The 15,909-nt window shown below is 36.8% G+C and overlaps 1 protein-coding gene across 1 annotated transcript in view; it reads left to right on the forward strand.

Moving 5' to 3' along the window:
* Positions 1-678, forward strand: part of ALCAM (activated leukocyte cell adhesion molecule) — a 180,722-nt gene extending 180,044 nt beyond the window's left edge. Inside the window, exon 15 of the mRNA XM_058555726.1 lies at positions 566-678. Coding sequence (XP_058411709.1) covers positions 566-653 — 88 coding nt within the window. The 3' untranslated portion in view covers positions 654-678. The remainder of the gene's footprint in view (positions 1-565) is intronic.
* The last annotated feature ends 15,231 nt before the right edge of the window (positions 679-15,909 follow it).

A 15,909-nucleotide genomic window follows, 5' to 3' on the forward strand; every position in this document is an offset into this window, starting at 1 on the left:
CCACGTTACAGCTGCTTTAGCTTGGGCTGCCAATGTTCTGTCGTAAATGTGGTTCTCTTTCTAATCTTGCTTTTGATTTATTCAATACAACAGAATCCATAAGCAAAGAGACAGGGCTCTGGCTCAGGCTGGATATGTCATAGGGAATGCCAAAAGGGAAGGGCCCCAAAGAAACTCCCCTGGAAGATTTTTACACAAAGTATTTGCCCAGAATGAAAATTGTGGCTATCAAATGATAATAATTACTTCCCAGAAAGTGGAGAGAAAAACAACCCAGCCAAAAATGTGGTGCAACTAAGTATGTATAGTCTGTGTTCAAAATAATTGATTTCTTTTTCTCTTAGCATATATATAATGCAACCCCACTACCTAGGTAATTTCATTGGAATGTGTTCTGTTACCAGTGAAGGCTCACAGATATGGAATTGTTCGCCCTAGTGGTTTGTCTGTATTTAATGTAAAACATATGCTTTTCAAGGATACATTAATGTGAACCCTAAACTTAAAAAAGAGAAGTTAAATGTGTGTGTGTCAACGTGATAATGTTTATTTCATTCTTTTATAGGACTGCATCAAAACACGTAAATAAGGACCTGGGTAATCTGGAGGAAAACAAAAAGTTAGAAGAAAACAATCACAAAACAGAAGCCTAAGAGAGAAACTGTTATACTTGTCGAGGTGAGTGGGCCATGTGAGCTTTCCAGAAATACTTCCTAGGAAAGTAGGAAACATCCTGGGAGACGAAAGGGAAAGCCTGGACATTAAGATGCTTCATAATTTCAGCTTTCAAAAACAGGAGGAGAGTTTCTCAAAAGGAAACTTTGGTAACTGGAAGGTATTCTCAGAGGAATAGAATCTCAACAGTCTCCCCATGCTCCAAAAAATAATCATTATCCTCTGAATAATTTTTTAAAATTTTGAGATTTTAACATTCTGTTAGCATTTTGTAGTCTAATGCCAAAAATTTTGCTGAGTGCAAAGAAGCTTAATTTTATAAATTGGTATTTTGATTAGATTTATATCTAATAACTAAATGAGTGTGATTTTTAAGACAATCTCCCAAAGAGGTATGTTTCCATGGTATTGCCACTTGCAATTTGAGCTTTTCATTTTTGATTATGTTCCTTTGAGCCACCCAAACAGAGAAGCCATTTGGACAAATAATTTTGTGTGTCCTTAAGAATAACTGTTACTGTAGCTCACTCATCTGATGTAAAAATTCTCCAAAACCACAGTAAAACTTTGGTTCACTATAAATAAACGGCAAGTCACAGTTTGAGTGGGTCACTGTGTTAATTCCATAGAGAAGATGGGGGGCATAAGAAAGAATTGTAATTGAAAGGATGCACACAGGAAAGAAAAATGGAATATTTGAAATAAGACATTTTTTAAATCTGAAAACTGGTATCTCACATTGGGTCAAAGAAGTGAGAACTGGATTCCTTCCCCTCTTCTGCCTTCCATTGGAGGCCGAGGACACAGCATCAGCACCTGATTGTTTTCTTCTGCTTCTCCAAGGCTCATTCCTCGGTCCTTTGTAAACATAGATATTACCTTCTGTTTTCTTCAAAATGGGACAGAGTAAATTCTCAAAGGAAAGTTGAGCTTGAGACAAAGCTCACAAAATAGTTTGATTTGAAGGGATAAGTGAATTTTTTAACCTGAAGAGAAACGGAATGAAATATTTTCATGAAAAACCTTATAATCTTCATATGAATTAAGCAATTTTCATAAAAATAAAGACTCTCAACAATTCCAAAAAATTCTTTGTAGAAGACTCAGCAATGCCTGGGATTACAGATGGGTTCAGGGACAATGAAGTTTTATGAAAGGCTCCTATAAAGTAATTCCCATCACTTTTAGTACAAAGCATCTGTTGATGGTGAAAAATGATTGCTGTGGTAACTTACTAAATTATGTTTTTTTCATTATTTCAGAAAAAAATAACTATATAGACCAATTGAAGCATGAACGTGGATTGTATTTAAGACATATACAAAGACATTGACAGCAATTCATGGTTCAAGTATTAAGCAGTTCATTCTACCAAGCTGTCACAGGATTCTAGAGAATTATCTCAAGTAAAACAATGAAATGAAATTACAAACAATAACAACAAGTTTTGGCAGCCATGATAATAGGTCATATGTTGTGTTTAGTTTGATTTTTTTTTTTTTCTGTAAATGTCTGCACTGATAATTTCTTTTTGGTTTGCCTTTTATGTAAATTTTTTACGTAGCTATTTTTATACACTGTAAGCTTTGTTCTGGGAGTTGCTGTTAATCTGATGTATAATGTAATGTTTTTATTTCAATTGTTTATATGGATAATCTGAGCAGGTACATTTCTGATTCTGATTGCTATCGGTAATGCCCCCAAACTTTCTCACAAGCACCTAAATCCCAAAGGTGGCAGCTTGTGAAGATTGGGGACACACACATTGCCCTATTCAAAAACTGTGATTTTGATCACAAGGAAGCGGGAGGCAGAGAGTCAGATTGATAAGCACCAGATGAGCTGATTCTGCATTTGCACCGCGGGCTGACTCTCCGAAGGAAATCGCGCATGCATACGGACACACGTACATGACAATGGTACTCCCAAACTGACAATTTTGCCTATTCTGAAAAAAACTTAACACAGAATTTGGGTAACACTTACCTTTAGAGACACTTGCTAGTAAATTATTTTCTGTCAAAAGAAACAAAAACAAACCAATGTGTGAGAGACAGTTTGGAAAAATCACGGATCCCATTTTCATACATCATAATGGAAATCACTGTAATTAAAAATTGGTGTTAAATCCTTTGGGTTATCCACTGCCTTAAAATTATACCTATATCCTTTTTAAAAAGATATCAGTCAGAATTGGAGATTTTTAACAGTGGTCATGATCAAAGCTGTGTTATTTTCCACAGAATATAGAATATATATTTTTTTCGTGTGTGTTTTTGTTAACTACGCTACAGATATTGAATGCACCTTGAGATAATTTAGTGTTTTTAACTGGTACATAATTTATCAAGCAGTACATGAAAGTGTAATAATAAAATGTCTATGTATCTTTAGTTACATTCAAATTTGTAACTTTATAAACATGTTTTATGCCTGAGGAACTTTTTAGGCTGGTAGTATAAATGGAAACTTTTTGAAGCAGACTGGATATGGGCCAATAGCTGCTTGTGACTAGACTTTTAAACTTTGCTCTTTCAAGCAGAAGCCTGGTTTCTGGGAGAACACTGCACACCCATTTTTGTCCCAGGATTTACATAACTTTATAGGAAAAAAAATGAACATCAGATTTCCAGGTATAGAACTGTGTTCTTTGGGAGGAAAAAGGAAAACTGGTGTTTGTTTTTTAGACTGATGGAATAAAAAATGAAGGCAATGAGAAATAAATGGAAGATTAAAGTCAGATGGATGTTAGGAATAATATTTTGCCACTTCTGCATTATTTAGAAACACATGTTATTGTACATTTGTCGACCGTTCACTGGCTGGGCAATAGTGACTCAGTTTAATAAAAGCTTCCTGTAGTGCATTGGTATGGATTAAATACATAAAATATCCTATTAGACTCGAAGCTGTATAAAATATTATGGGGAAAAAGTAAATATGTTATTTTGCCTCTAAACTTTGATTTATTGAAGTTTTATTTGGCAGGAAAAGAAATTGAATCTTGGTCAATATTTAAACCAAAGTGAAAGGGGAAAAACCAAAGTTATTTGTTTTGCATGGCTAAGCCATTCTGTTATCTCTGTAAATACTGTGATCTCTTTTTTCTTTTCTCTTTAGAATTTTGTTAAAAAAATTCTAAAATTTTTAAACACCTGCTTTCCACAGTAAACCATGAACACTAAAATGAAATTATTTCCATATAGATATTTTTTCTTTTTCTCTTTTGGTGTGGGAGATCAAAGGTTCAAAGTCTAACTCCTAAGATATATTTGCAGAAAGAAGCAATGTGACAATAGAAAGAGAGGCTCATACTACTATGATTTCTTGGCTTCCTCTTGCTGTGGTGAGCTAAGTCCAAAAGCAGCGGTCAGAACCTGGAGAGTGGAACACAGCAAATGCCGAGCTCTGGACAGAAGGCAGAAAGTGTGTCGGGAAAAAGAGGACAACACTATTACTATTGAATCAATGCCTGGATAAGAAGGAAAGCTTGTTTGTGTAATAGCAGCCATATGCACAGCGATGCTGGGAAGGAAGATAATGCACAATCCTCAACTTTTAAGGATTCGTCTCTTTGATTTAACTCTTTGGCAACAGGTTTTGGCAGGTCAAGGTTTATTCCCTATCTGTGATTACAGGAATTGTTTGTGGAAATGGATTAACATACCCGTCTATGCCTAAAAGATAATAAAACTGAAATATGTCTTCACATATCTCTCCAGCTGTCTTCTCTTTCTAAGCTAGGATGTCATGTATAGAACATAGTTGTCTTTATTAAGGAGTGGAAACCTCATTGTGACTCGCCATCTCTCTGGAGAGGGAATGCAGCAAAATCAAATCGTCCATGCCTTCCTATTATGTCAGGTGGGCCACTTTAGCTAGTCCTAGATTTCACCAGTCATTGGTTCTGTAATGTGTGTGTCTCTGTCCTCAATGATAGGATCATACTTACTGTAAATGTCCCATGCAGCTGTCCTAGGAACTTAATTAAGAGGATATTCTCCTATTTCTTCACATCTACCATTAACACACCATTCAGCTTACCATTTGGAATTACTTGGGCATGAACTCTCTTAGAAATGGATATAGAGATTAGCTTGGTGGTTACCAGAGGGAGGACCAAAAGGAGTAAAAGGACACATGTGTGTGGTGACGGATGGTAATTAGTCTTTGGATGGTGAGTATGTTGTAGTCTACACAGGAATCGGAATATAATGATGTACACCCGAAATTGATATAATGCTATAAACCAATGTTACCTCAATTAAAAAAATAAGAAATGTTTTCTCTTCAAAATAAGGTAAAGCTAGCTGTGTACATCAGAGAAAGAAAGAAACATTTATTGATCCATACTATATATTAGAGCTATCCATACGTTATCTTATTTAATCCTTATCTTATTTAATCCTTAGTAGATAGCATTAAAAATCCCCCCATTTAACAGCTGAAAATTAAGGTTTAGGGAGGTTCCATAACTCCCAAGTGCATTTAGCTTCTAAGTAGATAAGTTGGGTATCAAACAGATTTGATTCTAAAGGCTATGCTTGCCCCCGTCCACTATAGTTCCCAAATTTCTTTAATAAAGAATCCTCCTTTTCATAATATGTAAAATTGGGAAACATTAATTGACATATGAACTGCTCATACCGTCTATAAATGATTATTTTAAGGTGTTCAAATCATATGATGGGCCAATATTATAATATTCAACTGTATTTGGATGATTAGATATTTTATTAGACATTCTATATGTGTTTAAAACACATGTATTTATGTGATATATATATATATATCGCTTATATTTATGTGATAAATCTATGTCACATCACATTTTTAAACACATATATTGCCATCATATGCTAAGTGCCTATCATGAGACAGGCCCTGTATTGATGTCTTATTTACACTGTTTTATGTGAATCTGCTCAACCTCCTGCTACAAGAGGAGCTGTCTCCATTTTACAGACGGAGACAATGGAAATAACTGTCTACAGTCACAGACACGGGAGGTGGTTGAGCCAGGACCCGTGTTCAAGATGCTGAAGTCCAAGTTCTATTCACCGTATTGTTTATCATCCCTGCCTTAAGAATATATATATATATCTGTCTGTGCTTGGGCAGGATGCCAAAAATAGATTTGCAATGAATAAACTGCTTGATCCCCTTAGTAACTAATGTCTTTCATACTCAAAGTAATATGATAAGAAATATGTGAAAACTGCTTTGAAAATGATAAATTATATAAATATTAGTCTTTATTGTATGTCTAAGGTTTCAAATAGAACTAACTCTACTATTAGAAAAATCAATGCGGTAGATTTGGCTTTACAAATATCATACTGTAACAATAAAAAATACTTCAGTTAAACACAGAATGTATATTTCTCATCTAAGCTTCTTAATAAAAAATATTGTTGGGCTGGCCCAGTGGTGTAGTGGTTAAGTTTGTGCGCTCCACTTCGGTGGCCCGGGGTTTGCAGGTTCAGATCCTGGGCACGGATCTACACACCACTTATCAAGCCATGCTTTGGTGGCCTCCCACATACAAAGTAGAGGAATATGGGCACACATGTTAGCTCAGGGCCAATCTTCCTCAGCAAAAAGAGGAGGCTTGGCAATAGATGTTAGCTCGGGGCTAATCTTCCTCACACACACGCACACATATACATATACATATACATATACATATATATATATATAGTTAAGATGCACTGTATTTGGGAAACATGAAGTCAGAAAACTGGAGCTCATTCTTTTCCCAGCACACTGTCTTCACCTTCATCATCCTCATTCTAATTCAATTTCTTTTTTTCCCCCCAAATGCAATTTCTCTCATTTTTCCTTCTAAATGCTTCTCAAATGCACAAATATTCATTGGAAAATGAACACACAGGCATACAATTTCAAAAGCAAATACAATTCTCAAGTTGTCTGTCTTGTTCCTTTCTATTAGCTAGCTCTGGAAAGGTTTTACCTTGTGATGGCCAAGCAGCTGAATGAGAGAAAAGATTTTCAACTACATATAAAGGTGTGTGCGTGTGTACACACACACACACACACACACACGCACACATAAACACAGTGTGGGCTATTTTATCCCATTTTCCTAGAGAGGAGGACATAGAATTTGCTTATCAGAAAAGGAATTTGTCTGAAGAACTACAAAACATTTGTCAAATAGGAAGCAGCTACGGGGTGAAAATATTCCTGATACTGTGATGGGAAGGATTTGTAAGTGTAACAGGCAGATACAATAGCACATACTAGACCCAATAGTTGCAATGAAATTTGTATGAGTAAACCTAATTGTATAAACTTTATACTATCAAGAAATAAATGAAAGCCTCAAAATCATAGAGGCTCAAAATAAATTATTAGATTCTTTGAGAACACTTTTATTATCAAAAAACAGGGGCTATGGACTCCAGAAGGTAAAATATTTGATAAAACGTGCCTTTGGAAGCTGACATCCACTCAATTTGGGCTATTTGTGAGATAAATAATCAAAATAAAATCTCAACTTTTTCTATAAATATTTTCTTTCTGATTCTATTTTCCCAAGTAGGCCAGGATAAATTGAGATTCAATTAGCAATTTAAATTTATGGCTTGATTCATATACCATCTGAGATGCTCACTTCCACAGAAATGATAGTTGAACTTTGGGAAGCCCTATACAATTCTTTGAATTCTCATCCGTAAGAAAACCACATTATTAGTGAAACAAGATGTAGTTACTGCTTGAAGATTGATTCACAGCACTTTCCCTGGAATGGCTTATTAAGGAAATGGAATATTTCTGTTAAGAAAAAGTTTATGTCTAAGCATTAGAGTCATTCCTTGGATGCTAAACAGTTACTAAAACCCAATTTACTTGGAAATTTGGGGGCTTTCTACATTGTTGGTAATAACAACTAAGCTCCTTTTTTCAGCTTGGTTAGAATTGCCCACCAAAATCTTTCGTATAGTCTTTGTATTGAGAGACAAATAGACATTACCTATTGTTGAGTCTGATTCAAGAGGAAAGATTATTTTTTTAAACATTTGCAGGTTCATTTACAGGAGTAATCTTCTGTGACTTTTATTAATTTTGAGAGTTTCAGTTTTCACACAGTAGTGCAAAAGCTATTGAAAAGCTGATGGGTTTTTGGTCACACTGGCAACACCACAAAAACAACAGACAGACCTTCCCCCATATTCCTAACTGATAATCTGTTTTCAGAGAAATAAGATTAAAAAGTTGCCTGTAGTGACTTTGTTATTCTTTCATTCTTTTGAGTTTAAGTTTTCTTGAATGTAATAAAATGAAGTCATTAAAATACTAAATATGTACTTCATAGTTATCACTACAGAACTCGCTATATTTGTTGTTGTCCTGATGATAACGGCAATGTGTGGATTCAGTGTTGAATTCGAGTGTTGTGCAGATTTATAAATATTAATCCTGTTGTTTTTATGGGATTTCCGCAACATAGATGGAGTGAAATTTACATTGATCCCCTCAGCATCACTGCCAAGTGACTCTTGCATTGCACTGAAGAGAAACTGGCAGTGAGGCCGTTCGTGTTGGGTCAGCTCCATTATTCCCCACTCATACTCCTCGGAGTGGGGTATGTATGTGTGTATGGGTAGGGAGTGGGAAATCTGCTTCTCAATTTCTCCTTCAAAATGGTTTTTCCAAGCTTTTGATCCAATGGGGAAATCATGCGGTTGGGAGCAAAGTCAAGTGAGCTTTACCAAAATAGTCTCCATTCCAATTTAGAAACGAAAAACCAGAGTGAAGCAGCAAAGTTTCGGAAACTTGGATGAGCACAGGGAGCTGTTCAGCTATGATCTGCTTCTCCAAATCAGTTCGAGTTTCCAGCTTTAAAGCATATATACTATAATTGCATTAGCTGAGCTTTTGCTAAAAGATGACGTTGTGTGATGAAGCATGTCAGCAACAGTTCTCACAACCTTTGATTTTGTCCTCGGCTCATGTTTTCTTTCTAGAAGAAGCTACTACAGCTACACCAGGCTATAGGTCATTTCCCTCCATTCCCCTCTTTGTATGTTTCAGAAGATGCTTCCTAAAATTAAATGCTTTTGCAAAAAGCATGCTGTTCCTGTTTCCTTTATGGTCCATTTCTTGCATTAGTTGCCCTAGTTCTTTACCTTCCTTGTCTCCATACCCTTTGCAGTGACTTTGCATTTCTTCCCATGAAAGGGTCAGAGCATATTTTCTCACCCCTTGACACTAGGCTCAGCCATATGATTTGCTTTGGCCAATAAAATTGTGTGGAAGTGACAGTTTTCTAGTTCTGGGTCTGGGCCTCAAGTGGCCTACCATGTTTATTCTTGCCCTCTTGTACTTCTGTCATCACCATGGGAAGGACAAGCCAAGGCAAGCTATTTAATGCCAGGAGGAGGTTGAGAACACATGGAGCAGATCAGCACCAGGTAAAGTGCCTCAGACAAGCCCAGGCTACAGCAGAGCTCCTAGCTAACCCACAGCCACACGAGCAAGCCCAGCCAAGATCATCTGGAGTCCAGTCTACACCAGCTGTCAATCAGATGATCCACAGACACATGGGCTACAATAATAAATGAGTGTTGGTTTAAGCCACTGATTTTTGCGGTTGTTTTTATGCAACAATAGCTAACTGGTACACTTCCTCAGGTTGATTTATTAGGTCAGGATAATATCAAGAACATTCCTTCCACAAAAAATCAAGCCATTTTATTAAAACCCCAATGATTAGACTTTTGTGCTTCTGAAATGCTTCCCTCTTCTCTGACCTTTCTGGAACCAACATTCACTCCCCAGGGCCTCCAACCCCTCTGTATGGTATTAAATACACTTTGGCATCAACATATAAGAATTATTTGTAGTAATGCCAGGTAGATATTTAGAGATCTTTCTTAAGTATATAAATCATATACGAGTCTCTTGGCAGACTGGGCACATTATGTGTTCCGTCTGGCTCTGGCCTGCATCTGTCCTTTCTCATTGTTCAAAAATTTAGCTTTCAAGGCAGGTTCATATAATTTCTCTCTCTGTGTGCCCACATAATTACATGCTAATACCTTTCCCAAAATTAGAAATTATATTCAGGCTAGATATTCCGCTGACACCACATTCCTCATCATATGTCAGAGTCTCTTAAAAAATATTGTCAGCTCAAAAGGTCTAATTAGGTTTTCAGTAATTCATGTCATTGGTCATTAGGACAATCATACAAATCAGCAAGCACTCAGGTGTCCAGGCACTAAATCGGAACATGGAAAAGATCACAGGTAACATCTTAGAAGAAATCAAAAAAGTTTTCTCACTGCTTTCATTAACCTTTTCCTTATGTGTTCACATTTCAGGCACAAGTTCTCTAGACTTATAAAACTGCTCAGCAGGAAGGTTCAGTGTAAGGCGATGAAAATATGGATAGGACTATTTAAATAACAAATAATCGGGAAGGAGTTGTTAAATATACCTACACATGCACACACCATCACCAAATTTTCCTGCAAGCCGCACAGATCGTGACTGTCTACCACATCCTGGATGAAGTAATGGTGGTGATGGTGGGAGGGGAGAGATGAGTAGTTTTTTGTGTCCCCTAAATGGCACAGGGCATTCTTGAGAGATAGATGTACTTATTGGTTTAATGGGAAAAGTATAGTCCTTAGAAACAAGCAGACTTTGAATGGATGTGTAAATGAATGGGGATCTGTAATTTATTAGCAGTGAAGCCTTGAGCATTATGCCAAACCTCTGAGCCTCAGTTACCTCATCTGTAAAATAGCAGTAATACTAATTACATCAGAGCTTGTTGTCCTTTAAAGAATAAAACGCTCATGTTAAAGAGAAAATGACTGGGATCCGCTATTGAGTGCAGACTGGAGATTACCACAGGGCAGGAAAACCCAGTTCAACAGAGTGTAGATTACAAAGATGGAGGCAGTAAGCCAAGAAATAGGTATGTTTTTTAAATATGAAAACTACAAACAGTATCTTTTCCCACATTGGGAAAGCAAGTCTCTGGGAACTGCTGACTTGCTGGTGTATCTGGTCTAACAGATTAGTCCTCGGGCAAATGCTGGACTAGCTGTTTGTGGTGATTCCTGGAAATGGTCTTCTGCATGTATATGAAATGATTCTCACTTTAGCTGAAGTCAGTTCTGTGCTGCTGTCAGCAGAGTAGATGGCAATGTCAAAGTTTGACGTGACAAAAGGAACAGAGTACCTGTATATGGTAGGCACTCTGTATGTGAGTTCATCTTGCTTTGTCTTGGTCTGCTGCACTTAGCAGCAATATGGACATAGGTGACCTGGTACAGCTAAGATTGATGGAGTGATGTCTGGGGTGACATCACCTCTTCCAATTCAATGTTTAGTTCTTGCCTCCTTTATATCTTACTCTATTGCAACTACGTGACTTGGTATGCTATGTTGGAGAAAAATAATAATAATAATTAAATAATTAAAAATCCTCTAAGGCCAGAGACCTTGAAGTCGTCAGCAAATAAGCAACTTCTACCTCCCTATCGTTTTCCCTCCTCCTTCTCCATGCTTCAAGTCTAGAGAGTCGAAACTGCAGAAACAAAGTAAGAATGTGGTGGCAATGGAGAAAAAAGCAGTCACATCTCACTCTGTGCCCAAACCTTATTTACTTAGGGCAAAATGGAAAAAGAAAAGCCTTACCTCACAATGAAGACTGAGTTGTGATCATCTTGGACTGGACACTCTTACTTACTGAATTGAGACTATGTTTGTGATTTCAAGGGACTGTAGAACTGTCTATTATCTCTCAGTGAACCAAAAATTCATGAGCCCTGCCCAAGTTCCCATCCAGGGACAGGGAACTTAAAACTAAGGCTCTTTTCTGCTTATGTGTCTGGTTCTTTAGACTGAAAGTCATTGAATGGACAATACAGCAACCAAACAACTGCTAATTTTGCCTCATTATTACTGGTATGCCTAGGCAAAGGAAAAATGATCATCTGTGCTATGGAGTCTGTAACTGACATCAGTTAGGCTGCTGAAAGAAATTAGGTGATTGTAGATAAGAACCGTGTTAGTGGTGATTTCTTTCTTACCATCCCTTCTACTTTTCTCCTAATTTGCAAGTCTTACACATACACCAAACACAAGATGAACAAATTATCTGATCACCGTTACAACTAATGATATGATCTTTCTATTGTACACAATCACAAATTTGATTTTGTAAACAAATACATCTTCTGTCGTGTCCTGAAAGGTAACTTTGTAAACAGCCTATAGAATCCTCGCAATTCACTGCCAGTGCCAGTGGACTTAAAGGATTGGAGGTCGTCGATCTAAATTAACACATGGTCTGATTAGAAAGCCCATTGTAATGCAATTCATACTTTAAAGGATCTTTTCCAAAATTAAGATAACACAGGGTTCAAGCAACATTTCCTTGAACTTCCTCTGCATCCCAGGCAGCTTATAATTAACATGCAAGGACAATCATTCCAAATGCAACATTTAATACCACTGACATGTCCCTCCCTTAGAAACTGGCAATTTTAATCCCTTTATTATTAATTTGATTAATGCAAATTACTGTGTGTGGCTGAGAAGGAACAGAGGCAAATCAAAGGTAGTGCATTGATTCATTTAAATTTAAATTCCAGAAAATGATATGCTCTTTAGCCTGTCATATCAAGCAAAGGAAAAAAATATTTCCTGTACAAAATAATAGATTTGTTCCCATATGAGGAATCCAGGGAAATATTTCAAATTCAAAATGACTGTGTGCATTCTGTGATGATATATATTCTCAGTGGATTGAAGGGAGGAAAAATAAAATCCATAACACACATGAATGACAGCAAAGTAACTCCAAAGGCAAACTAGTTAACCAAGAAGTCATGTGCTAAATGAGAGGGTCATCTGGGCTGCAAACAACACCTTAGAGAAATATAACTAAGATAATTTCATAAACCTCATTTATGTTCCATTTTCCATGCTGTTGCCCTTTTTGCATTTCACTGATCATCATCTTAGACAGAAGTTTTTCTTCTTCACTTTGAAGAATACATGATGTTTTGTAGAAGATAGCTCCATCTGTATTTTGATTTTAAACTGTAATGCAAATATGCACACATACACACAATTTATTCATCTAATATGCAAATAAAGAATTTGAAGTTCAGAAAAGTAATTATGGAAGAGTCTACATTGATACTAGGGAAAAAGTACATTTTTATCTCAACCTTGTTCACTTACTTGTGATAGTCCACTCATCTAAAATGTCTTTTTCCCTACAATTATCAAATGCTTCTCTTTCTTTAAGACTGAAATCAAGCTGCATAAAGGTTTGATTCTTATTTTATTTTCTAATGACTTCCAAGCACCTATAACAATGTCTAGTTCATGACAGACACTCAATAAATATGTATGGGAAAGGAGGAAGAGGGGACGGGAGATGGAAGGGACAGAGGGAGAGATTGCCACTGGACACACAGTTAGTACTAAGTGAAGAGAGGACTTAAACCCAGGCAGTCCGCTACCTGGCTACTCTAGTTAGATTCTGTCTCCATATGCTCGTGTTTAAGCCAAATTTTTTTTTAACTATCATATTCAGCAATCAAAGTCCTGCATTTTTCTTTCTCACATTTCTCACATACTCTGTAATCAAGATACAAGTTATGCCCAACGATGCCTAACTTTGCCTGGCAGCAATCATGACGTATTGTCACTTTATAAGAAAATATGAAAAACTCCAGCATTGAAACTTGCAAAATTAAATTTCAGTGCATTGGAGGAAAATCAGAAACATTATTTTAACCTGTAGGAGATAAACAATTGAAGGAGGAAGAAGGATCAAACAGGTTGAGTAGGCTCCTAATGGAACTCAGAGGTAGGCTACCTCCATATCATTGCAAACTGACTTAAGAGCCCAGCACCAACAGCCTTTAGTTATATTTTGGCTCTTGATGGCACAAAAGAAAATGTGTGGAAAAAAATAGACTTGATGACTGAATTGAAAAGCAATGTGGAAAAATCATACTCTGAATGGTAAGAAATTTTAGGAATTCTTAGCCAACATAGCTTGGTAATATTGTTGATTTTTTTTTTTTTTTTGTGAGGAAGATCAGCCCTGAGCTGACATCCATGCTAATCCTCCTCTTTTTGCTGAGGAAGACCGGCTCTGATCTAACATCTATTACCAATCCTCCTCCTTTTTTTTTTCTCCCCAAAGCCCCAGTAGATAGTTGTATGTCGTAGTTGCACATCCTTCTAGTTGCTGTATGTGGGACGCAACCTCAGCATGGCCGGAGAAGCGGTGCCTCGGTGTGCGCCTGGGATCCGAACCCGGGCCACCAGTAGCGGAGCGCACGCACTTAACCGCTAAGCCATGGGGCCGGCCCAATGTTGTTGATTTTATGTATGGTAAGAGTCGTATATGAATCAAAATAAATGCCTAATTAATACTATAAGAATTCCTTCCATAGGTAACAATAAAGAGTTCTAAATGATAAAACATTGTGTGATAGTTTAATTGACAGCATTTTTCTTTCTTAGTACCTGAAATAATTGTAAGTCTTGCAACGGATGACATTTTGAATTGATGAAATGTAGTACATGATAAATAAATAAGACAAGGACAAATCACAAAGAACGATTTGCATTAGCTGGAAAGGTCTAAGCAATCCTCTCTTCAGTGAATTTGCTATTGTACAGTCAAGACAGTAACCACATTGAACCTTTGAAACGTTTTCTGTTTGTAAGTGTTGAGTGTCCTTGGGGAAGTTATTCAAACCTTTCCTAACTCCCAGCTTCTTCATCTGTAAAACAACAAAAATAACGCCTCCCGCAAAAGATCGTTGTGAGAAGTAAAGGAGTACAGGAGACTCAGTGCCTGGTCTCTCAGAAAGCATTCAGAAGCGATTGCCATTATTATTATTTGTTTGTGTCTACACCCTTCTCAGCCAGACATTCAAGGTCTTCCAGAAGACAGTTCAATACCTATTATTTCCCTCAGGATCTACTTGTTCTTCCCGTGTTCCTGAGGTTGGACCCTGCTTCTCATGATTTCTTCTCACCCCTCCCTCCTCCTGTCAAACTTCAAAATCCTACGTATCATTCCAGATTCAACTCATTCGTCACCCTGTACTCCCCGTCAACTGGTAAATGAGGATGGTTGCGTAGATTTAGGTGCAATTCTTTAGGCAAACCTCTCTTATAGGTTGTAATAAGCAGTTCCTTTCATATCACATCAGAAGGCACACGTGTGGTAGTCTCACTTTCTTTTTTTAGTTGTGGTAAATATAAATAACATAAAATTTACCATTTTAGCCATTTTTAAGTGTACAGTTCTGTGGCATTAATTACCTTCACATTGTTATGCAACCGTCACCACTATCTAGCCTCACAACTCTTTTCATCTTGTAAAACTAAAACTCTACACCTGTTAACAAACAAATCCCATTCTCCCCTCCCTCCAGCCTCTGGCAACTACCATTATACTTTCTGTCTTTATGCCTTTGACTATTCTAAATATCTTACATAAGAAGAATCATACAGTATTTTTTCTTTTTGTGATTGGCTTATTTCACTTAGCATAATCTTCTCAAGGTTCACCCATGCAGCATTTTGCAGAATATCCTTCCTTCTTAAGGCTGAATAGTATTCCATTGTATGCATATACCACATTTTGCTTATCCATTCATCCTTCAATGGACACTTGGGTTGCTTCCACATTTTAGCTATTCTGAATAATGCAGCTATGAACGTGGGTGTACAAATATCTCTTCAAGACTCTGATTTCAATCCTTTTGGGTAGGTACCCAGAAGTGGAATTGCTGGATCTTATGGGAAATCTATTTTTAAGTTTTTGAGGAACTGCCCCAGGTCTGGCTGAAATCAGCTATTTCACCAAGAGTCCTAGAATATTTTAGTAGAGAATCATACTTACAAACCACACGGGTTCTCATTGCTACTAGGCCTTTTCTGTGGACAAAGTCAGGAAATAAATGTGACTTTTTTAAGAGAAAAAAATGAGTTTCCAACTTAAATTTAAGATTTTGCAGGTTTTTAATTTCTTTTACTTCACATAGGAATCTCTTTGCTGTTTTCTCATGCTAAAAATCTCCTTCCTTAAATACGTTAATGTAATTACCTATTTTTATCTTAAATATACCCATTGTAGTTTTAAAATAACAATATACTACTAAAATAGCCACAAAGTTTTTTTTAATCTGAAGTTACTTTTTGTCTCTGTGTTGT

This window comes from Diceros bicornis, chromosome 15 (genome assembly GCF_020826845.1).
Source record: "Diceros bicornis minor isolate mBicDic1 chromosome 15, mDicBic1.mat.cur, whole genome shotgun sequence".
In the NCBI taxonomy this organism is placed as follows: Eukaryota; Metazoa; Chordata; class Mammalia; order Perissodactyla; family Rhinocerotidae; genus Diceros; species Diceros bicornis.